Source organism: Equus quagga, unplaced genomic scaffold (assembly GCF_021613505.1).
Source record: "Equus quagga isolate Etosha38 unplaced genomic scaffold, UCLA_HA_Equagga_1.0 153_RagTag, whole genome shotgun sequence".
NCBI classification, from domain to species: domain Eukaryota; kingdom Metazoa; phylum Chordata; class Mammalia; order Perissodactyla; family Equidae; genus Equus; species Equus quagga.
Window position 1 is genome coordinate 3257680 of NW_025796915.1, and position 23288 is coordinate 3280967.

The 23288-nt window shown below is 40.9% G+C and overlaps 2 protein-coding genes across 3 annotated transcripts in view; one reads left to right on the plus strand and one right to left on the minus strand.

Annotated features, from left to right (window-relative positions):
- Positions 1–5682, plus strand: part of LOC124233067 (neuroplastin) — a 65335-nt gene extending 59653 nt beyond the window's left edge. The window contains exons 6-8 of one of the 2 annotated variants that reach the window (XM_046650135.1): positions 3187–3196; positions 4039–4113; positions 4665–5682. In XM_046650135.1, coding sequence (XP_046506091.1) covers positions 3187–3196; positions 4039–4099 — 71 coding nt within the window. In that variant the 3' untranslated portion in view covers positions 4100–4113; positions 4665–5682. Of the gene's footprint in view, positions 1–3174; positions 3197–4038; positions 4114–4664 lie in introns of both variants that reach the window. The other variant, XM_046650134.1, reaches the window with a different exon arrangement.
- Positions 5683–5723: 41 nt separating this feature from the next.
- LOC124233131 (meiotic recombination protein REC114-like) overlaps positions 5724–23288 on the minus strand; it is an 88911-nt gene continuing 71346 nt past the window's right edge. The window contains exons 3-6 of the mRNA XM_046650262.1: positions 18568–18651; positions 11502–11714; positions 8552–8638; positions 5724–5939 (exon numbers count right to left, since the gene is read on the minus strand). Of these exons, the coding sequence (XP_046506218.1) occupies positions 5775–5939; positions 8552–8638; positions 11502–11714; positions 18568–18651 (549 nt within the window). The 3' untranslated portion in view covers positions 5724–5774. The remainder of the gene's footprint in view (positions 5940–8551; positions 8639–11501; positions 11715–18567; positions 18652–23288) is intronic.

A 23288-nucleotide genomic window follows, 5' to 3' on the forward strand; every position in this document is an offset into this window, starting at 1 on the left:
GGGACTCTTCACTTCACCTACTAGTGGAAAAGATATCTGAGGTTTGGGGGACCCTTTTTAGTGGCTCTCATACATCCAAGCTCTTTTTAGACCCTTTAGAACTAAGAGCTGTTCTAATGTTTCAAAATCTATTAGTTGGTCAAAACATTTGGTAGCATATGAAGCTTTACAACAGGCCAGGAATGTTGGAAAGAAATGTGACTTTTTAAAATGGCATGCAAAACATACACTTGTCTCTTCACTGGGGTGATCTGGGTCAGTCATGAGTCACTTCTGAAGAAAATACAGTAGGACCAAACAAGGAAGGAAACTGAAAGTGACCTCTTTCAGGTTTAACGCTGCTTCTGGGTTTAACGCCACTCTGTTGGGATCAGGACAAATTTAAGTGGTTTAGAAACCATAAAACCCTATCCTCAGTGAGATGAAGGCAGTAAAAAAGGAGCTTTGACCAGACAGTCAACTCCGGGTCAATGGACTTTAAAGCCATCTTTCTGGAGGTGATATTGTATCGGGGAATGTGGTATTTGCTAGGCATTGCAGAGACCCTTCCAGAATAGGAGGCAGATAGAGGGGAGTGAGGGCTGTAGTGCATTCTGTTGGGAAGAAGACATGCAGATAAAGCAGTGTGTGCGACAGCTCCACCAGAAGCTTCAGTCTCGTGAGATGGATTCCAGAAGCACTTTGTTTCCGTCCCCCCAGTCCTCTCCCTCTCGTCTAGCCAGTGGCTGTAAGTAATGCCAGGTGGAGAGAGCAGTCGTCGTGTAAGCAGCCATCTCTTGGCCTGAGGGTTTTGGGGGTATGTTGATATTTGTCGGTTACTATGACTTCTTTTTTTTCCCCCCTCAATTGCATCAAACCCTTAAAACATGGTGGTAAGTGAGCGATATGCATGCTTTTGGAGTTTGTTTAATCTCCGCTTCAGTCTATACGATGCACAGTTCATAATGTTAACACTTTCCTTCAAGTTTACTTCATTCACTTTCACAACTAATTTGGATTTCAGTTTGCTGTTTAATCCTCATTTACTTTGATTTTTGTACCTTTTTTCTGTAGTTCTGTTCTTTCCCCCTCTCCTGATTTCCCTGTTAGGGGTCGGGTTGTCTTGTTGTCTGACCTGTAAAGGGGAGAGTGTTGTGCAGGTAGTGATTCAGTCCAGGAAAGCAGGAGACATGAGGCTCTTTTCTTTGTTCTTTGTAAATGTGAAGATGGATTTGGGGAGAGAGAGAGATGAAGGGGCTCACGAGATTTAGACACTAGTGTGAACAGCAGCTGCTCCCACTTGCAGGCATGGCAGCTACGTCAGAGCCACTGTTGCTAAAATCCCTACACGCAGCCCTTTGCACGTTAGCGGCTTGTCAGGCTGGAAAGTGACGTCACTAGTCAGACCCCAGAGCATAGCCCCACTACCAAAGGAAAGCAGGGCTCGTGGTGTGGAGTGCTTGGATTGGTGCCAACAGTGTCGTGCTTTGAAAAGACTACCTTGGCTATTGTGATTCCCCCTCCTCTGCTTTTCTTTTAAAATTGGGAGTAGATTGGTGATACTCTGTTATCTGCTGTCTTGTTTTAGAATTTTGTATTTTCGGGGGCACCGCCAGAGCACTAGAAATACTCTGAGTTTGCTCCCATGTCTTTTCCATTAAGCCCCCAGGTGCTTAGTTCCTAGCATGTGGCTGAGCTCGCCTGGCCGGGATTCTGCGAGCGCTAGGGCGCTGTGGTGAGGGAGGACTTAGACTGCGCTTGTGTGTCTCACACCTGCTGTGTCTGTATCTCCACTGCATACACAGCACACAGATGTCTTGGGTGTCCTTAAGTCTTAGTTCGTTCTCTGTACCTGTTTGACAGTGTGCTGTTAGTAGTAGAATCCTGTGGACACTGGTGTGTTGCTAGCCTATTGTTTTGGCTAAGTCGTTGGTTGTGGTTGTGGTTAGTTTTCTTTTGAAATGTTGTTTTGCTCCAGTCACTGTGTGTGCTGGCGGTGGCTTTGCCTCTCCGTTGCCTCGAAGGAACAGGTGGAGCAATGTCTCCCTCTGACAGACATTACTCCTGACGTGTGCTCCCGCAGACGCCTACACTGAGACTGTAATCTCCATAACTGCTTCATGTGCACCAAGCCCCCTTGTGGAATCCTGCTGAGAGTTTTTCTAGAAGCCTTCAGTGAAATCAAACTGTTCTGAATCATTTAGTCTACCTGACTTTCATAAAATAAAAAGAAACTAAGAGCATTTACTTTTCCCTCCCCTCTGGTGGGCCTTAAAAAAAAAAAAATCTGTGTGTATATCCCTGCTTAAAGGGGACCAAGTTGCCTTTAGTTGAAACAGGAAAGAAAAAATGGATAAATCACAATCATAAAATACCAATTTAAGAAGGCTTCTCAACTCAGATAATGTAAGCTTTTTGATTTAAAAAAAAAAAAAAAAGATATCTCGTGGCTCATCTGGGTTTGGGTTCTGGTTTTGGCCAGGGCACAAGACTGAGCCTGTCTTCCTATCTGAAGTCTTTTCTAGAGGGATGTCACCACTATTCAGCTTTCCCTGGTGTGTCACAGAACATCCTGTGGTGTGTGTGCACTTGCTGGCGTAGCCCAGCCCGCTGACCCAGTATTAGGTTGAACTATCGTGGCTTCCTCTTCCTCAGTCTTCCCCTCCAGACTGAAGACTCTCCTAAAGACGACAAACAGCAGGAACAATCAGTGTCCTTTGGAGAAGTGAGGATGTGTGGCTAAATGTACAGAATATACACATCCAGCTACACTGCAGGATTGAGCCAAAACTGTGCATGCATTCACCACAGGAAAACAAACAGCAGGATTTTACAACTGAAATGTCGGTTTGTCTTCTCATCTATTTAAGAGTGAACCACTGGAACTTGGGGACAGGATGAGTATAATGATGTTGCAGCCTATCTGTCCGCTACAGTTGCAGTTTTTCATGACAAGCATTCAAAGTGTTAACTAAAACCATTGAAACAACATACCTGCCATTAAAAACTTGAATCTAGAAATAATAACTCCATGAGTGTTTTGCACCTCCAGATGGAATGGCCTTGAATAAATGCTATGAGTAGCCATGTTTGCCACTTGCCGTTTGCTGTTCTCTTAATCCTTACGCACAGTCTCACAGTTTTCTCCTTTCTTCTCCTGTCTCTCGATGGATTATTAAACTGAACACTGTGAAGACGATGAACCAGCTGGGCCAATGTAAGTACTTTACTGGATGCTGATTCAGTCCTTTCTGATTTGTTTTGTATTTGCAGTTTAATCAAATGGAGTAGCGAAGATTGTAGGGGAAGACAGTGAGCGGAAACAAATGTCGCAGCGTAGACTTCTTAGACTGACATGAAGCTGACTGATGGTCATTTGATTCCCAGGACAGGCTGTACAGTTTTGTTGTTAGTAGCAATATAAAATGGAATACTGTGCAAAAAATTGCTATATAAAATTTTGCACATCTCATGCTTAAATTGATAATGTGGGGGAAATAAGCAGTACATCTGAGACTTCAGGTTTTTTAAAGTTAATTTCAAGCTGGACCATAGCATGGATAAGCTGTCTGGCTCCATTAACAACTGCGTGTATCCAAGAGAGATGGAACTGCAAATCTGGAATCAGTCCAAGATTAGCAGAATCTTGGGGACTAAGGAGTGAGAGGCAGGCAGACAGTGCCCAGATTGGTTAAATGCCAGAGGGTACAGCACTGCCTGTATATATAATTGCATATTTTTTCTCATTTGAGAAGAGATAGTCATGTTCAGCAGAGGAAAAAACTCCTATTCTCACCTTTATAGTAATTCGTTTATAATTTATAAATCAAAGGGAAATTTACCTGTATATTGTCTGCCTTGGGAGTCAAAAGGATCTATTAATTGAAGGTATGTAGGCACTTTTCCACAAGGACTATTTTTATGCATTAACACCATGCAGTAAAACTTCTGCCTACACCAGGGATGGCAGTAAGTGAAAGAGTCCCTGTATTTCCATGCGTTAGACTTTCAACAGTTGCTGCTGACTTTAACTCTTGTAATGCAATTTTTCCTCCAAAGGAAAACCAACTCTACCAACAATCACAAAGATAAAAACTTGCGCCAGAGAAACACAAATTAAGTACTGCTTACAATGTAAGTATGGCCTTCTTTACTAGTTTTAAAAATTTTATTCAAATGAATGTGCCTCTGTTGACCTTGTTACAAATTCTTCAGTAGTTGGTGTTATGTTGCAAGATCTCTTAGTTCATTTCAGAGCAGCTGATACTGATGGAAGCAGTTCTGTCCGTCCAGTGTAGCAGCTGGAAGGGAACATTTTTCAGCTGCTTTGTTTCACATATTTACATAAATGCCATTTCAGAATATGTATGATGTTTCAAAATAAAAACTTCCTGCTGCTCTTTACTTATATCTTTAAAAGGAGGTAAAAATGAAATTCTCACCTTCTTAGGTGGATTATTCCCAGAGGCCAGTTAGTCCCACTTTGCTTCTGAGGGCAAGGCCAGAAGGGTGGCCAGACACAGGTGGGCCAGAGTGCCTTCCAGTTAGGCAGATGGAGATCAGAATTTCACACCACATCCCTGAGCGTGCTCTTAGAACCGAAGTTTTGTTTTATGTGGCACTTGGTGTAGTCTTAAGTGACAGTGCATATTGCCTTTTAATTTCCAAATACTCTCTCTTTACAGGTCTTTAGGTTCCTGAAACTGGTGGCAAGATGACCTGCTACATTTTCTGCTTGGACCTCTTTGGTCCTCTCCCCTTTCAAGTGAGCACCACGCCACGAGGACTGTCTAACGCATGCCTTATTTAGCCTCTCCTGTAAGGGTGACCTGGCCAGGTACATTTTAAACAATGCTTCAGTGTAGAAGGTCTAAACTACTTTGGGCTTGATGTGCTGTGAATGTTGCTTTTTTTTTTCCTTTGTTAAAATATTTAAATAGAAGTGTAAAGGTCCTCTGAGGATCGGATCATGCATGCACCATTTTTTACTTAATGCAGCTGTTAAATTGGCAAAGCTCTAAAATGCACTGCTGCCATCTAGTGATACATTTTTGTAAAGTACAGCAAAACCTACAGATATATACAGTATATAAATATATATATATTTATATTTTTGGGGGTGGGAGAAATCCAAAATAAAATAAATGCTTGTTTCATTTCTAAGCTGCTGATAGTCATTCCTTATTGTATGTTGTCAGATGAGGAAATTGTGTGGTCTGGTACATAAAGATGAGTAATATAAACTGAAATCTATAATTTTAAGGGCTTAACCTACGACTTTGATAAGAAGCTGGAACAGTCCACTGAATGGATATAATGAATTGCAGTATATATGTATGATTGCTTTTTAAGTGATTCTTTTGTTAACTCATGTAAATTCTTAAATCCTTTTGCACTGATGTGTCGAACCTTATTGTACATTCAATTAAGGCAAACTTTTATAATTTACCTTTTGTTTTCAATGACCTTGAAATGTTATAGCATGGTATTCTATGCAACTAGTTAGACTTGGGGTTGACACTGTATTTTTTCACATTGATTTAATGGTTGAGTGTAAACTTTCTCACCCGGCAGGGTTCTCACGCAGTGCGTACCCATAGATGCATGTACTTGTGTTTTGTGTAATTGTTGAAGTGCAATGATGTATAAAAAAGTGGATTCACCTGTTTTTAAAAATAAAACATTGATAAAAGGTGTTTGAAATAAGACTCTTTATTCTAGTATCTTTTCTAATCTTAGGAGGAAGCATTTTTTCAGTGCCTTCGCGTTCCTTAATTCTGTATGTACATAGAGTGTTAATTTCTCAACCCTGTCAGCTTCTTTAGCTCCTTTTCCACCTCTTCCACGAACGCTGGGAAGTTCTGATCCATGAGGCACAAGCGCAGAAAGGGGCCTAACTCTTCCGCACTCCACGCAGACTGTTCACAGACAAGGGGCAGTTCCTCCGACGCCAGGAGAGACTGGGGGGTTCCAGAAGAGCACTTTATTAGAGATTACAGGCAAAAGCAACAGCCTGAATAGTAACACAAGAAAACTTTGCCTTAAGGAAAGATGAGGGTAACACACCAAAAATTAGTGTTAATTAGCTTTACAGGGTTCCTTTACATGTTTCTAAATATACACAGGAAGTGAGATAAACTTGTATTCTTAAGTATTTGAAGTATTAATGAGATGATTTGCAAGTTAAGATCCTGCTTTAATGAAGAATACTATGCTGATAGCATTTTGTGGATCGATAAGAAACCTATCGATGGATCAACTGCACTAGCTTAGTTCATCTTTCCCACCTCATAGGTGGAGGAATGGGTGTGAGCAGTTTACCACGTGGAAACTGGGTTCCAAATGTAATAAAGAGAGGTCACAAGATGACCATTCAAAGGACACAGCTCACTGATGTCTTTTTCCCGTCCTGTCCATAAGGTTTGACAAATATAGAGAAGCATGTAACCATCACCACAATCGAGACACGGAACATTTCCACCACCCCACAGAGAATTCCTCATGCTACCTAACCTTGTCGTCAGACCATTAACCCCTGATAACCACTGACCTGTTCTCCGTACTTTACAGTCTTGCCTTATGCAGAATGTCAGATAAATGAAGTCATATGGCGTTGAGCATCTTTGCACGTGCTTATTTGCCGTCTATATGTCTTTGGTAACTTGCAGTATTTTAAAACCACTTGAATAAGTTGTCAGTATTTAAATATTAGGAGAGTTGAAGTAAAAGTCTGTGCGTGGCAATTTGGAAGCTAGAGCAACACGGGATCCAAAGTCCCACATAACACCAATGGGCACAGCTCTGCATGGCCCACCCACATTTGACTCTTTGATCCAGTCCTGTTTACTTCTCCCATTAATTCTGTTAGCTAGGTGCCTTTATACCCTTTCTATGGATGCCGTAGTTCAGTGCGTTTGTATACAATTGACATTTCTCTAGGAATCATCTCTAATAGAAATTTACTTTTCTAAATTCAAACCAGCTCTTCAGACTCTACCTAAATGTAGAAAGAAGAAAGTGAAAGTAACATGGAGCCCTGTTCTCCAGTGAGAGCCACTCTTAACATGTCAGTATATCTCCTTACAAACTTGTTTTGTGTGTTTGGATTTACTACAAAAGTCAAATCATGCATGCTGCTTTGTAGCCTTTTAAAAACTTAAAGCTACTACGAACATCTTTCCATGTCACTAGACGGGGGTAGACATCACTGTTATTGACTGCGTTTGATCCCATCTGTGGTTAGACCACACATTAACCACTCGCCATCCTATTAGTGAACGTTTTTGTTGTTTCCAATTTTGTTACCATAAACAACACTGTGAGCACATCCTTATGTTTGTGTAGGTGAAATGGAATTATAGGTAATAAGAGAACATTAAATTTGACCTATAATGCTGGATTGCTTTGCAAAACGTTTTACCAACTTACATTCCTAGAATGACTTGTCCAGAAGGTTAGAACAAACAAGTAACACATCTCAGCTCGCCGCCTGGTGCTTTGTCTCATTTGCCCAGGGTTCTTCGATGCTCTGGAAATAAGGTAGGCCAGGGTACCCCCTTTAGAGCAACTGCTATTTCCTGAATAGGGCCCTCCGTGCCTTGCTCCGTGTTTCTTGTGGCTCTGCTCTCCTCAGCCACTCTGCTTCAGTTAACCTCTAGCCCCACTGCAGACACGGAGCTGCAAACTAGGCACCACGCAGTCTGCCCTGCTGCTGGCCAAAGAGCTTTCGAAGGTTTCTCTGCCGCGGTGGCTGAGTCATTAAAGGCAACAGGAATTCTCATCTAGTGTTTCAAGTTTTGATTCTGTGATTGTCCGTTTATTTTAAGTTAATGGTAAGCCACATGGAGAAAACACCTAGATTTTCTTTTTTATACCACTGTTGGCACAGTTTACAAGAAAATTCATCCTTGAATATTGGTGAATTCCACAGAATTTTGTGGACAGCATGAGCTGTTGGCCTGAGAGCCTGCTGTCGCGTGTGTCAGGGAATGCAGCGAGTGGGACACCGTCCTCACGGGGCCCCCAGCAAGCAGCCATCAGGTGACCCTGAGTGGGAATGAATAGGTTTGGCGGGAGTCTGTTAAGAGCAAACCTCGAGGGGCAGGGTGTCTGAGCGCAGCCTGTGGTAGCAGCCGACCCTCCCGCGTCTCTGTGGAGCCTTGGCTGAGATTTCAGCGCTGAGAACTTGCCTCGACAGAAACGTCATGGATCTGACTCCAAATTCATACTGGTATTTGTCTTAGGATAGTTCCCAAATTTCACTTCCAAAATTAAATTGAAATTCCCTTTATTCCTCTTTTTGGGAAAGTGATGATTAAATTCTTTATCTCACACATTTAAAGACTAACACCACAGACCACTCTTATTTCCTTAGGAGAACAGTTCTTAAGTAGGTGCCTTTGTGTCTAATCTCTCAACAGGAGGAGATGAACTTGGTCTCACTCTGTCTTTACTGTCTTCTTCAGTGACACTGTAGGTTATTATTCTAGAGTAAGGGAGTGGACAGAGGGATACAGAGTCTTCAGGAACACTTTTTCGTGACAAGAAAACTGAATACAGAACTAGGCTCTACCTGAGCTAAGCAGGCCACTGAGGTCCTTCCTCCTGGCACGCTTGTGCCGCCTGGTCCACACTGCTGCTGCTCCGAGATCGGGTGTGACTGCAAAGAAACCACTTGTAGTTAGGAGATGGGCTGAACATAATCAGAAATACTGCAGACCGTTACAGAGTGGAAACATGCATTCCTGTCCAAAGAAAGAGAAGAGCGTCAGTAAAGGTGAAGTCGGCGTCAGTGTAGTCTCTCCTGGTTTAAGCTGGGCTGTCCCTTGATTTACCACAGTCGAGGGTCAGATAGAGTTGGATCTGAGGCTCCTGCCCTGACCTGGTGTTCCTCAGTGTCTCACAGGCTGTTAGCGTTCCCTCCTGTCCAACACCACAGTGTACTTCTGTCCTCAGAGGCCCACCCACAGGACCCAGGACCCAGGACCATGGGCTGGGACTGGAGAGCAGTGGACATTGTCCAGCTTCTGATATTCATGATCCGTCACCTTCTAAAAATTATTACTCGAGTAATATATGCAGAAAAGCATGTACTGCAGGAAAGCAAAGCAGGGGGAAAACCCCCTATAATTGCAAGATAACCATGTCTGGGTTTTTTTAAAGATTTCATTAGGGGCTGGCCCCGTGGCCAAGTGGTTAAGCTCACATGCTCCACTTGGGCGGCCCAGGGTTTTGCCAGTTCGGATCCTGGGCGCGGATGTGGGACTGTTCCTTAGGCCATGCTGAGGCGGTGTCCCCCATGCCACAACTAGAAGGACCCACAACTAAAATATACAGCTATATACTGGGGGGATTTGGGGAGAAAAAGCAGGGGAAAAAAAAAAAAGATTGGCAGCAGGTGTTAGCTCAGGTGCCAATCTTTAAGAAAAAAAAGATTTTATTTTTTATATTTTTAATTTTTCCTTCTTCTCCCCAAAGCCCCCTAGTACGTAGTCGTATATTTTTTTTAGTTGTGGGTCCTTCTAGTTGTGGCATGTGGGATGCCCCCTCAGCATGGCTTGATGAGCGGTGCCATGTCCGCGCCCAGGATCCGAACCAGCGAAACCCTGGGCCGCTGAAGTGCAGCAGGCGAACTTAACCACTCGGCCACGGGGCCGGCCCCAGATAACCATGTTTTTAATAAAACGTTTAAAAATCTCATCGTAGACATTCTGAGGGAATGAATTCTTCTGTTAGTATAATTCCTAGATATCTTCACTTAACACTTGTGCCCACTACATACTAGTGGTGACAACTGGGGTGATAAAGGGAAGGGAGCCACAAAGAACAAAGTAGAGGTCTGGCCCTCAAGAACCCACAGCCCACTGAGAACCTAGCAAGTAAAACAATGATTAGAATGCACCCTAGGAAGTGCTGGACTGGAGGTAAGTGTATTGTCAGGCTCAGAGTGGAGGCAGTGACTGGGGTCGGCGGTGCTAAGCATGAAGTGTAGGCATGCTCCACAGTCCATTCTGCTTCAGAGGAATCTGTACGGGGAGGGGCTGTTGTCAGGCAGAACACGGGAATTTCTCCAGGCAAATACAATGACCGAGGGGGAGAAGGAGGCCTGGAGGGCTACCTAAAAGCACAGGGATTTACTGCTTTACCTCTGCATTCAGGCTGCTGACACGGTGCTTTGGTTGAAGTACATGAAGAAAATCTGGCTTCACAGAGATATGTAGATGGAAAAGGCAGGAGTATTTTAAAATAGCCTTAGATATTCTTCGATATGACACCAAAACTCAAGTGATCGTTTCATAAAGATTAGTTGCAACAGAATCTGAAGTCATAGCAGTGAACTTGTTATACTCTGTTATATGAAAATCCATTGGTCTATTTTGTACTTTGAATGGATCTTTCATCCACGCGTGATTTTGTAGCATCACGTGGTGGTCATTTGGAAAATACTGGTTCACTGGACTATACAGATCTTCCAAATGTTGAAACTTTTTTTTTGGTGAGGAAGATTGGCCCTGAGCTAACATCTGTGCCAGTTTTCCTCTACTTTATGTGGCACACCACCACAGCGTGGCCTGATGAGCGGTGCTGGGTCTGCACCCAGGATCTGAACCTGCAAACCTCAGGCTGCCAAAGTGGAGTGTGCCAACTTAACCACTGTGCCACCATGCCAGGCCCCAAATGTTGAAACATTCTGTCGTGTAATTATAAAAAAAAATCATGTTCATTAATAGTGCCATCAGAAAAGTCTTCTGGGTTAGGAAGCTGTGAAGCTCAAGTGACAGGTGCAAGTTTTCCAAGATTCTAGTTTTTACCCTAAAAGCTTATTTCATCATTGTTGACAGATACTATCCGTTGTTTTCCTGAAATGACAGGCTCACTTCATCTGAGAAAATGTCCCCCAGATGCCCGAATCAGAATAACCATAGTTAGTCTGTCATTCTTTCAAGTAACAACAGTGTTCCGTGAAGACGGCAGCACGCTCAGCTCCGCGTGCAGTCCCGGGGCTCTCCCTTGAGACAGTCATCATGCTTCAGAGGGCAGGGCTGTGGTGTTCTTACTGCGAGTGACTGGGGAAGAATGTGATGACTACTGGTATGGCTTGATGCCAAGGCCTTGATTCGTGCTAAAGTGACAGAAGCTTTGCTCATGATACTTTTGTCCCATTAACACAAGTATCCACCCAGTGCAAGGGGCAAGTAACGCCTTAATACTATTTCAAAAATAATGTTGACTTTGTAGACCCCTGGAAAGGTAGGTCTCAAGGAAGGGTCCAGGGACCACACTTTGAGAACCACTGTTCGATAGTGACATGCAGAATACAGCCGGGACTCCTGGCTAAGCTGACTTCTGGGATTATAGACAGCTACAGTGAGGATCAACCTTCAACTTAGATAAGACGTTCAACATCAGATATCTATTAACCTACAAACCTGACAGGCTCAACAAATTCCACTGTGATTTTGGCCCCGACAGAGCACAGAACTGTCAGGTTTCTGGTACCACCAACACCCTCGCCTACTTACTCCATGAGGCAGTGGGACGCTCTGTGCACAGCCCACCCTTTGGCTTTCACCTGGCCTCAGTGGGGCAGGACTCAGCCGGAGGTCCTGGCGGATTCCGTCGGGCACCTGGACAGTGAGGTACTGGGCCAGGGTCTGCACACAGCTGCAACAGTGTTCCAGCGCCTGCTCCTTTGACCCTCCGCTAAACTGTACCCGGAACATGCGACTCTTGTTCTGTTTGACAAATCAAAAGTTACCCTCAGTGACCATTGCCATCACTTCATATTTCTTTACTGTGGGGTCTTCTAGCGAGTGCTTCCCTTTGCTTGGAGAGGAAGGGGTGTGGGTGCGGGAGCAGTTACCCTAGATGGTTGATGTCGGTATAAAAAAGCCAATAGCTTTCTTCCCCGTTTTGGGAGCTGTTCCTCATACTAAACTTAGCTCCTTCAGAGAACTGACCTCACCAAAAATGGAAAAGCCCATATCATAAAGGCCAGGAAGGTCACTTTACTGACCACAGTAAAAGATCAATGATTGTCTTACTTTGGAATAAAGATTTCACAGCTCCTAATTCCTTAGGTGGAAAATCAGTGAAGATGATACAGCACAGTCCTGGCTCAACAAAATTTTTCTAAACCTAAGTATATAAAAGAGCAAACCAGGTACATGCCACATTAAACAAGCCAGTGAATTTGAAAAACAGGACTGGGAACAGGGCACAGGCCAATGCTAGGAGCTAATGTGTCTCACATTAATAATCGGTAAAGCCCTTTATCCTTGGAGAGGCCAGATTACCATACAAATGACCCACACAAACCACATGTTGCCTCTAGTTTGCTGTACAAGTTACATCCCTTTGCAAATCAGCAAATGTGGGAGAGAGACAATTAAAATTTTAACAATTTGGCCACCACATCAAAATTACTTGATTGTAAGTTTAAAAATAGAGCTAAATTATAATAAACAATAAAGCAGAAGTAGTTTCCTCTTTTCCTAGTCTAATATTCTGCCTAGTTTAGAGGAGTCGGCTTACACAAAAGCTGCCCCAAACAGGTGGTATGTATTGTGTACCTTTGTTCAATTTCTTCTGTACAGAAATTCAGATTCTAACTTAACACAGTGACAGTACTTTTCACTCAGTAAATACATAAATCACACTAACTGGAAAACGTTTCTAACCACAGTTAACAAAATCTTGTAAGTTCCTATAAGCAAAGATTCCTTGATTTTCCTGTTCACAAATTACACCATTTAAATTCTTAGATAAAATCATCCAGCAGAGCCACATCTTTAGGTTACAGAAAGCTCCTGATGTGGCTTAAGCAATGGTCAGGTACCATGTCTGAAGAACAGACACTGCCAGACCTTCACTGCCACTGCTGGGTTCTCCTCATTTTTTAACTCATTTAATTTTTTCCCCAAGTTTAACAGTAATCCATTATTATCACCCCTTCTAACAATGAAAAAATACGAAAAAGAAATATTCTAATATATTCATATACATTAGAACATATACACAAACTAGTACATAAATGTATACATTAAGGTTACATATCATATATATAATATACATAGGTTATATATATACTACTTAGATATTTTTTGAACTATACTACTGTTTTGTAACCTAATTTTTTATTTAGCAATAAGTATAAAAACAACAGTATATTTCATTATTTTGATAGCTGAAGAGTATTCCTTTATTTACCCGGCCCCCTACTGACATAAATTTAAGTTATTTCCAGTTTTCCCTATGATAAACCACAAAGCTCTGATAAACACTCTTATACATACATCTTTGTACATAAAGACCTAAAAGCAGACTTGCCCGGCCAAAGGGTGTATGTATCTTCGTGCCTAATACCAAACCGCCCTGGGCACGACGGTGCCAAGCGTGCTCCCGTGGAGTCTATCCGCCCGTTTCCCTGCGCCTCCAACCCTGGAGATTCTTACTCTTTTTGATTTTTCTTAACCTACTAGGTTAACACAGATTTTTATTTTAGAATTTCATTTCTTCGACTACAAGTGAGGGTGAACATTTTTCTTACGCTTATTGGTCACGCGTGTTTTTCTTCCGTGTACTGCTTATTCATTTCCTTAGTCATTTTTCTGTTGGATGAATAATCCCCAAATCAAGAGTCACTGAAAGCTAACTCTCCCTGAGGAAGGGAACAGAACTGATTAAGAGAACTACACAATCAGTTTTTGGTAATTCAATTAATCTTTTTTTGTGAAATTGGGCTGATTTCTTGTTTACAATTAATTAGCTGTTTCCAGCTTATCCTAGTTTAGACTGTATCTGAAGACATCTACATGAATTTTATATTTATGTAGCTATATATTAGCTATTTTCATGATGATTCTGTGATTATCTAACCTTCAGAAGCAATCACATTAAAAAATTTACCTCGTAGCTACAAGAAAAGCTATATGCAGAAACAGACAACTATTAAGTGTAAAAAGGGCAAAAGTCTCAGATCGGTTGTACAAGTCTAGAGGTAACTTTATGTGAATGTCCATAAGAAGGAGTTTGGATAGGCAGGGTTTCTTTGGAATGTGGTTCCAAGAAATGACAGGGCAGGCTGTATGTCTGAGAGCCCAGCTGAAGTCCTGCTCCAAGTTCGCTTCTGTGAAATTCCCAGATGGAATTTGAGCTTATCATCTGAAGCCAGAAACAGCACTCAATGCATGTGGACCCAAGATGAAACCAAGGCACACCAGGAAAAGTCTGCAAGTGAGCTACGTCTCCATCCCACGTGCGCAACGTCACAGGGTACCACAATGGAGAACCTGACACCAGGTGAACAAAAGGACTCCTAGGTTGAAAATCTTGATGAGACTTATTTTTAAGCCATAATTAAAAGTCAGAAAGAGTTCCTGGCTGTGAAATGAAAAGTTTTCAAGTATATGCTAACAGTCCTGAACTGCCCCAAATTGTACAGTCTCCAGTTTCTATAATCTAAGGAGATTAGCTCAAAATTATTATGTTTTAAGCCACGGCTTACGTGTTAAATTGTTCCCACCCTATTTCAAAACACATAATTTCAAGTTATTACAACTAACAGAAAATTCCCTGTTACACAGACTCCTTGAGGGAACAAAAGTGAAAGATAAGGGCTTCTCTCTTTATACTTATCTTCATGTTCTCATAAGAAAATCAGGCTTCAACCTTCGGGAGACACTGGGTCCAGTAAACTCTGACTCACAGGCGTGAATGGCATCTCCACACAGAGATTCTTAAACTGGGGTCTCTATAGCTGACATTATGTGGTATCAGACAACAAGGAGACATCAGGGGCCTCACAAACCCTCCGGCTTTTCCTGCTGGCTTCAGATTCATCACTGAGATCTGTAAGAAGTTTCCCATCACCACTAGCACCCCAACTGAAACAGTTTCCCCACCACTAGCAGTGAGTTCCTCTACTGTAGAAAAGGGGAGGAGGAGTAAGTACAGAAAAAGGACTTGCCCAGAGAAGGGACTTCAGCATTTTCTTTAATTCTTTGCTATGAAACCAAGAAGCGATACTCAAAGCCCAGGCCAGACAAAATGATGGGAAACTTGAGTGAGTTACTGGGGTGAGAAGGAAAGAGGAGAGTAGGTTAGGTTTGTTTACTCTTTCACAAAGAAGTCCCTTCCCACAAGGGGAGACCAATGGAATTCTCATAGGGAATTATATGTCTACTGTCAGCCTATCAGCCAGGACCATTTTGATCAGAATTACTGAAAAAAAGGAAGCCCACCTTACAAGTAGGCAGAATTTATACAATCTACTTATTTCAGCCAGAGAGAAGAGAAATATAATCCTTCTTACCACGGGATTTAAGTTATACTAAATTGCTGTTAAAGGACTAAAAATTTTATTTCAAAATAGTTCTTCCATTTGTCAATTTAAACCATGGTATTTGTTATGTAATACCTGGTTAACTAAAAATTATCCAAGGCAAGAAAAGCACTAAACATACCTTTTGCCAGAAAGGCAAAAAGAAGTCTGTTGGTTCAATATTAATACATCAAGTCAATAGATCAAAGGAGAAAAAAACCATGATCTTGATAGGTGTCAAAAAGCTTTTGATAGAATGTAATATGTAATCCTGATAAAAGTACTAGTAAGTAAACTATAACTGAAAGAATATCTCCTTACATGGTAAAGAATATCCAGTCAACAGCCAGAGATGCTCTTAACATCTAAACATGACTTCCCATTCAAGTCAGCAAGACGTCAAGGACGACACAATCATTACATAATCACAGTGGTCTGGAAGGTCCAGATAACTCAGTCAGGTGAGAAAAGTAATAAGAATAAACTACTGGAAATAAATAAAATTATCATTGTTTGCAGATTATAAAATTACTTTCCTAGAAATTAAAAAATTATCAGAATTAATAAAAGTTTAGTACAAAAGCTAAATTTAAATTAGTTCAGAAAAAAATCCAATAATAAGCAGCTACAAATATCTTTGGGATAAAAGAACACCATTCATAATAACAACAGGCAAAAGGTTCCTAATCTTAGACATTTAAAAAAAATCAATATATAATATATATACATAAATATATATAAAATTATATAACTACACAAATTACATAAATTCATATTTCTATATAACATGTAATATACACATGTATATAACATGTAATCTCTATATAGTGTCTAAATACTTGAAGAGGAAAATTAGGCAAAAGCAGTAGGCAGGTGATTCACAGAAAAAATACAGATGGCTAACAAACACAAAAATGTTCATTTTCATTTAGTTATCAAAGAAATGCAAATGAAAGGAAGATGCTCATTTTGCCTATCAAATTGGAACTAGTTTTTAAATTTAAATTATATCACCCTATTGAAGAGGATTTGGATGAATGAACATTCTGACACATTGCTAGTCAGCAGAAGCAGGAACAACTTATTTGGAGGGCAAATTCACAGAATAAATGTTCATACTTCTAGGACTTCTATCTCAAGAGCCCTGTAAATAAATCCTTATGAAAATCAAAACATTTTTATAATAGTGAAAAATTGGGCATCATGGTACACCCAAACAATAAAATGCCATGTAGCTATGAAGAATCATCTTTTCCAAGATTAACTGATGACTTGGTATAACATTCCTGATAGAATATTACACGGCAAGAGAGCAGGATAGAAAGCGCTCTGTACACTACGATCCCAAACTGATGAATCACCTGTATGGAGACACTGATTGTTGCCAGGAGCCAAAGCACACCAGGGGCTGGAAAAGCCAAACACTCATCTTGCTGATCTCTGCAGACTGGATGGCCATGTTACACTGTTTTGGCCCATGAGACATAAGCACACATCTTCTAGGGGTTGTGGGAGGTGGACAGACTTATGGGAAAGTTTATGCTTTCCTTACAAAAGGGACAGATGAAGCTGATTTCCTTGAATGGAAATATAAGAGAGCTCCTGCAGCCATTCTGCAACTGTGAGTGAGAGGCCAAGGGAAGCGCAAAGGTGGTGACCTTGACACTGTTGAGTTTCTGAGTCAATGCTAGCAATTGCCTGTTTCTGGATTTCTTATTTAGTGAAGAAAATAAACTCCTATTTTGGGGGGCCATTAAAGCTGGATTTTCTGTCATAGGCATCTGAATACAATCCTAACTGATATATATAATGCCTAATAAAAACTTCAAATTGTTAATAATAATTACTTTTGAGTGGTCAAATTACGGTTGATTGTAATTTTTCTCCTTGTAGTTAGTTAACATTTTTAACAATATATAAGCAGAAAAAAATAAAACTCAAATATCAGGCACATGGCATGGTGTAATTTTAAAAAGATATATATATATACTCAAACAGCATGACTTAATCCTGGGCTGGGAGTCAGAAGACCAATGGGTGGCCCAATTCTCTGATAGCTAGCTATAACCCTGGCTTTTAGCTTAAGCTGAATTCAGGTTCCCTATGAGTAAAATGAAAACAGAGGTTCTTGAATTTTTTGAGTACATGTTCCAGACCCCTTTGGCTGTCTGGTGAAGTCAGCAGACTCCTCCTCAGAACAATGTTTTAATCACAGAAAATACATAAGATTACAAAGGGAACCAGTTATTCTGAAATCGTTTATTATAATATTAAAGTGCTAATTTGTGAACTAATAATATATATGCCTCCTTATTAACATACTCAATAAAAAGATCTAGCAGCAGGACAAATAACACCATAATTCTGAGGTAGTGATGAGCATAAACGACATTTGAGAGATTGGGAACAAATGTACTGTGACGAGAAAGTATCTGTGACTCCTCTTGGTGAAAGGTCTAATACTACTGTCGTCTGCTGCTTACAGTCATAATTGAAGGGAACAATAATTGAAGGAAATGATAAACTGATAAATCAATCGGAGACCAGTGGGAATCCATGCAAGTTCACAGACCCCCTGAATTCTTGGAGGGCTCTTTGGAGAGTCTGTGGAGCCCAGGTTAAGATCCCTCCATTAGATGCTCTTGAAGACCTCTTCCAGCTCTGAGTCTATGAGCCCACTGAAAATTAGGCTCATTTACCTAAATTTCAATATTATCTACTCAGTGAATGTTAATAGATTGATTTTTTTATAGTTATTTCTGAAAGAAAATAATTTAGGTGATTAGTCTCCATGTTTCTTTGATGAGGATCATTCTTTACATTTAATACAGCTAGAAAGAAAATAAAAGGAAATTTTTTAATATTAAAGAGGGAAAAACTGAAAAGACATATTCAGTGAAGCATTTGAAAACACACACCTTTTTAACATCTAAAAGCAAGACAAACAATGATGTACTCCACCTCCTCCCAATTTGTGCTTAGAGGATAAAGAACCGTTGCGCAGCCCCATCACACAGGTATTGACAGATCAATCAAAGGCCTGGCTCTTCAGCAACGTCCTCTTACGAGCTAGGCTCTTGCCTCCTACAGTCCTTGTTTCAGTTCTGCTCATAATGCAAACCTTTCTTAAACATGTGTATTCTTCCCAGTATCATTTCACCTGCTGAGAGAAGCTCCTGCACCCTCCACCCCCACCCCATACACACACACAACATGAGGAGGGTATGGTCACTTGCTTAAAAACAGTAGGCCACACGGCATCTTGCCTTTATTGTTGTTCCAAACAACAGACAATCCATGCGTCTTACGATCTTCAACCAGTTCTTGCTACCAATGAGTGAAAACCCTTCCTGAAACAAAACAATTAAGCGAAATTAAAAACAGAAGCAAAAAAGGGACATGAAGAATAGCTTTGGTGCACCTGCTTCCTATTAGAAAGTTGTATATTTATTCATTCTGTAACTTGAGCACAGCAGAAATGACTCCCTATCACCAACTGCCAAGGATGACCCTTCTAATAAGTTCCGTGTCCTAGTGCTCTTCCTGCACGACCCAACATTAATAGTTTCAGCTTTTGTTCCTTTTAATCTTTTCATATTGAAAATCAACAAAATATTAAAGATAGTAAATGTCCATAGTCATATTTGCTATAAAATGCATTTCTATGCCTCTACGATATGCTAAAATATGAGTTTATATTCTCGAAAGCCCGAGGTTTCCATTAACCTAATTAATTAACTGCTCTGACACATCCCTGACTATGAGATTTCTCTTCATGGGAATGTAATTTTCAGTTTCCTATGAATGGGAAAATTGAAACAATTTGTTTTTCAGTGCTGAACGTTTAGTTCTTCATTTCAATCTGAAAAAACAAAAAAGGCAAAGGGGGCAGCAGAGGGCACACAAGTCTCAAAAGAGAGACAAACAGCTGGATCTCAAAGGTGAAAAGAGGCACTTTTTCTGTAGCTTATTACTAAATAGAATTGACCATCTAAGGATTATGGCAGCTAATAAGCTCCAATGATGCTGTCAGTGAATTGCCTAAGTTAAGCAGCCCTTTAAGCTAGAACCCAGGGAACTGATAAACTGACTGCTCGTAAAACCAGCATGCACACTTTTGTCTGCCTTGTAAAGGAAGCCTGCTGGAGGAATCTGAGAAATCTCCAAGTCTTTGAAAACAAAAGAAAATGCTGTCCCTCATCCATTTGACCTCACAAAATCTCTTCCTAAATCTGAATATGATGAAAGTTGCGACCTCCACAGAAATTTACAGCCTAAAAAACTGTAGGTTAATTCCTTGACATTTTCATTTAAAAAAGAAGTAAAAAGCCATTTCTAACATGTTGATTCTAAGAATTTTCTCACCAATAGTAGGTTGTTTTTTTTTAAACAGAAAAAGTAGACAAACCATCTGTGATTTCATCTTAAAACTCTCTCAGAATTAGCAAAAAGAAACGCGTTCATTATTATATCCCAAACATGTAGATACTCTATTGTAGTTTAAAATTGCAGTAGATAGGGAAACTGGCACTCACCCACGTGGCTGGTGGGAGTGCAATGTGGCACAACTCCTACGGAGGGCAATTTGCCAATATCAAAATTACGAATGCATTTACTCTTTAACCCAGCAATGGGAATTCATTTCCCAGATTCACCTGCACACACATGAAGTGATGCATGGACAGGGTTAAGCATTTCTGCATTTTTAATGGTGAAAGATTGGAAACAACTCAAGTATGCATCAACAGTGGACTAGTTAAATAAAGTATGGTATTCTACTCAACAGAAATCTGTACAACTGTAAACAAAATAACGGATGTTCTATATCAGCGCTAGCCAGCAGAAATATAATTTGAGCCACATATGTAATTTTAAATTTCTACTAGCCAAATTTTAAAAACAAAAAGAAATTGGTAAAAGTAATTTTAATATTTTACCTTAACATATCAAAAACATTATTTCAACATGTAAACAACATAAAACAGTATTAATAAGATAGCTTACATTCTTTTTTTGGTACTAAGTCTTTAAAACCCAGTGTGTGTTTTACACTTATACCACATTTCAATTCAGATGCTCTATTTTCAATGGTTAAAGTGAAATGTAATCCGACTAAAACAATAAAGTTGAGTCTAATGGGAAAATACTTTACACTGCTTCCATTTTAAATCTAAATTTAAATTAAACTGAATTCTGTTTTTTAGTTGCAGAGGCACATTTTAATTGCTCAGTAGCTACACACAGCCCATAGCTACCTTCTCAGACAGCACAGTTCTATTATGTATTGATCTCTAAGGTATATTGTTCAGCCAGAACACAAGTTACAAAACAATGTCCACAATATGCCACCTATTGTGTAAGAAAAGGAGAGAACATACAACATATATTCTTATTATTTGCCTATACTTACATTAAAAAAAATGGAAGGATTAGTACACAAGACACTAATAAAAAACTATTGGTAGCAAGTGGGAGTGAACAGTGAAGATGGGGGCAGGGATGGGAGTGAGAATTTTTACTACATCTTTTTATATTGCTTTGATTTTTTTTCTTTAAAGATTGGCACCTGCGCTGACACCTGTTACCAACTTTCTTTTTGTCCTTCTTCTTCTTCTTCTTCTCCCCAAAGCCCCCAGTACATAGTTATATATTCTGGTTATAGGCTCTTCTGGTTGTGCCATGTGGGACGCCACCTCAGCGTGGCCTGATGAGCGGTGCCACGTCTGTGCTGAGGATCCAAACCGGCGAAAGCCTGGGCCACCAAAGCGGAGCGTGCGAACTTAACCACTCGGCCACAGGGCTGGCCCCAATTGCTTTGATTTTTTGAACCACATAAGCCTCTTATGCATGTGTATGGGAATATCTGTGCAAACCAGGATACCCATTCCAATATGGCATAAACTCAAGGAAGAGGCAGAAGCAGGACCTAAAGAAATGATAAGTCTATGGGAACTCTGTATTACCTTTACAACTTTTCTGTAAATCCAAGACCACTCTGGAATAAAAAGTTTATTAAAAAAGAAAACAGGGGGCCAGCCCTGTGGCCGAGTGGTTAAAGTTCTGCATACTCCACTTCAGCAGCCCGGGTTCGCAGGTTCGGATCCTGGGCGCAGACCTACTCCACTCATCAGCCATGCCGTGGAGGCATGCCACATACAAAGTAGTGGAAGACTGGCACAGATGTTAGCTCAGGGCTAATCTTCCTTACCAAAATAAATAAATAAATAATAAACAGTTCTTGGCCCTGGGCTGATCTTACCTTTTTCTATCTCTAGTTCAGTTTGGGTTCTGTGGGACATCTCCACTTGGCTATTCCACAGATCTCTCACATCAACTTGCCCAGACTGAAACTTGACAGTTTTTCTCCACACATGTTGCCACTCCTATGGGTTGTTGCCTCAGTGAATGGCACCACACACCAGCCAGTCACCCAAAGTGATCAACCTCATACGATCCTTGACGATTCCTTTCCTCACTCCTCCCTCAACACCAGTTAATCCCCAAGTCTTAGAGATCCTAACCCCAAACAGCTTTTCATCTGACCATTCTCACCGCTGACACTGGCCCTGCTGCATCAAGCACCACCAGTCCTCCCCAGAACTACTGCACTATCCTCCTAACTGGTCCCCCTTCCTCCAGGCCCAGTTTCTGCATCTAGCTATGCTACTGCCAGAGTCGTCTTTATAAAACAGAAATCTCATGAAGTCACTCCCTTTCAATACCATCCCCTCCCTCACCACCGCCCCCCAAGAAACACCTGCAAGATAGAGCCCAAGTTTCTCATTGTATATCAATCTCCACATTTGGCTTCTGCCTTTCACGTGTGATTATTTCCTTCATCTCTCTTATAAACCTTGTCTTAGCACCACGCCAACCCCCTGCAGTTCTGCAAATGTGTCGGACTCCTCACACCCTGATGTCGTGGTACAGACTGTTCCTGAAACAGGCTTCCTTTTTCACTGATCTTTTAAAACCCAGCTTTATCTCAACCATTCCCCCCAAGGCAAAGTTGGCTGGGGTCTCAGAATCCTATGCTCTCTCGGGATCTTGTTGTACTTATCACACTATATCATAACTATTTACGTGACTTTCTCCCTGATAAGAATGAGGAGGAATTTCCAGGCAGGGCAAGGCAGGTTCTAGAATATGTCTTATTACCCCTTGAATCCTCAGCAACTATCACAATGTTTAACAAATGCTACTGGATTGGCCCCAGCAGCCACTCAGTTCAGGACTCTAAACCAAGTCTCCGTGTGCAGCGGCCACGTGGAGAAAGGTGCGGCCTTCCTCCCTGACGACCTCTTAGTTGAGCCACTTTATGGCTCTTTTTTGTCCATGTGTCCAAAGCATTTTGCCTTAGAACTTCATATATCTCTTCTCTCTGCCTCTTCCCTTGGCTTTTTGCCTAATTAACCTCTAATCATAGTTCATTTCACCCCTAATCTCAGCTGGGTCACCCCACTACACTTTCCCATAGCACTCTACATTTTTCTTTCATAGCATTTATCACAGTTTAAGTGTGTGTATCTGTACTGATTATTTGCTTAATGTCTCTTTTCACTAGACTATAAGCCCCATGCACGCAGGGGCTATATGTGTTTTACTCACGACAGTCTATATAGCACCTATTATAGGGTTTGACACTAGAAGATGCTTCAAAAAGTTGAGTGAATGAAAGAATGAAATGCTATTAAAATTAATTAAGAGAAATTTCATGCCACTATTATTTCTTGGGAGCAATGAGGTTCACAAATTTATTACCTGTCCAATGACACAGAACATCTTAATTTTATTTGACTTATACTAATCTTGTCCAAGATTCAGAAAGAGCTTTTTCATCTAATGTTTGGGGATTTAGTAAAGAAGTCTGTGTACCTAACCACTTGTCATTCATATATTCCTAGATTTTAATAATTAATCTGCCTATCTTTGAAAATCCACCTCTTTGAATCTCCTTTAAGGCTTATCCATCTGGCGAATTGAGTTT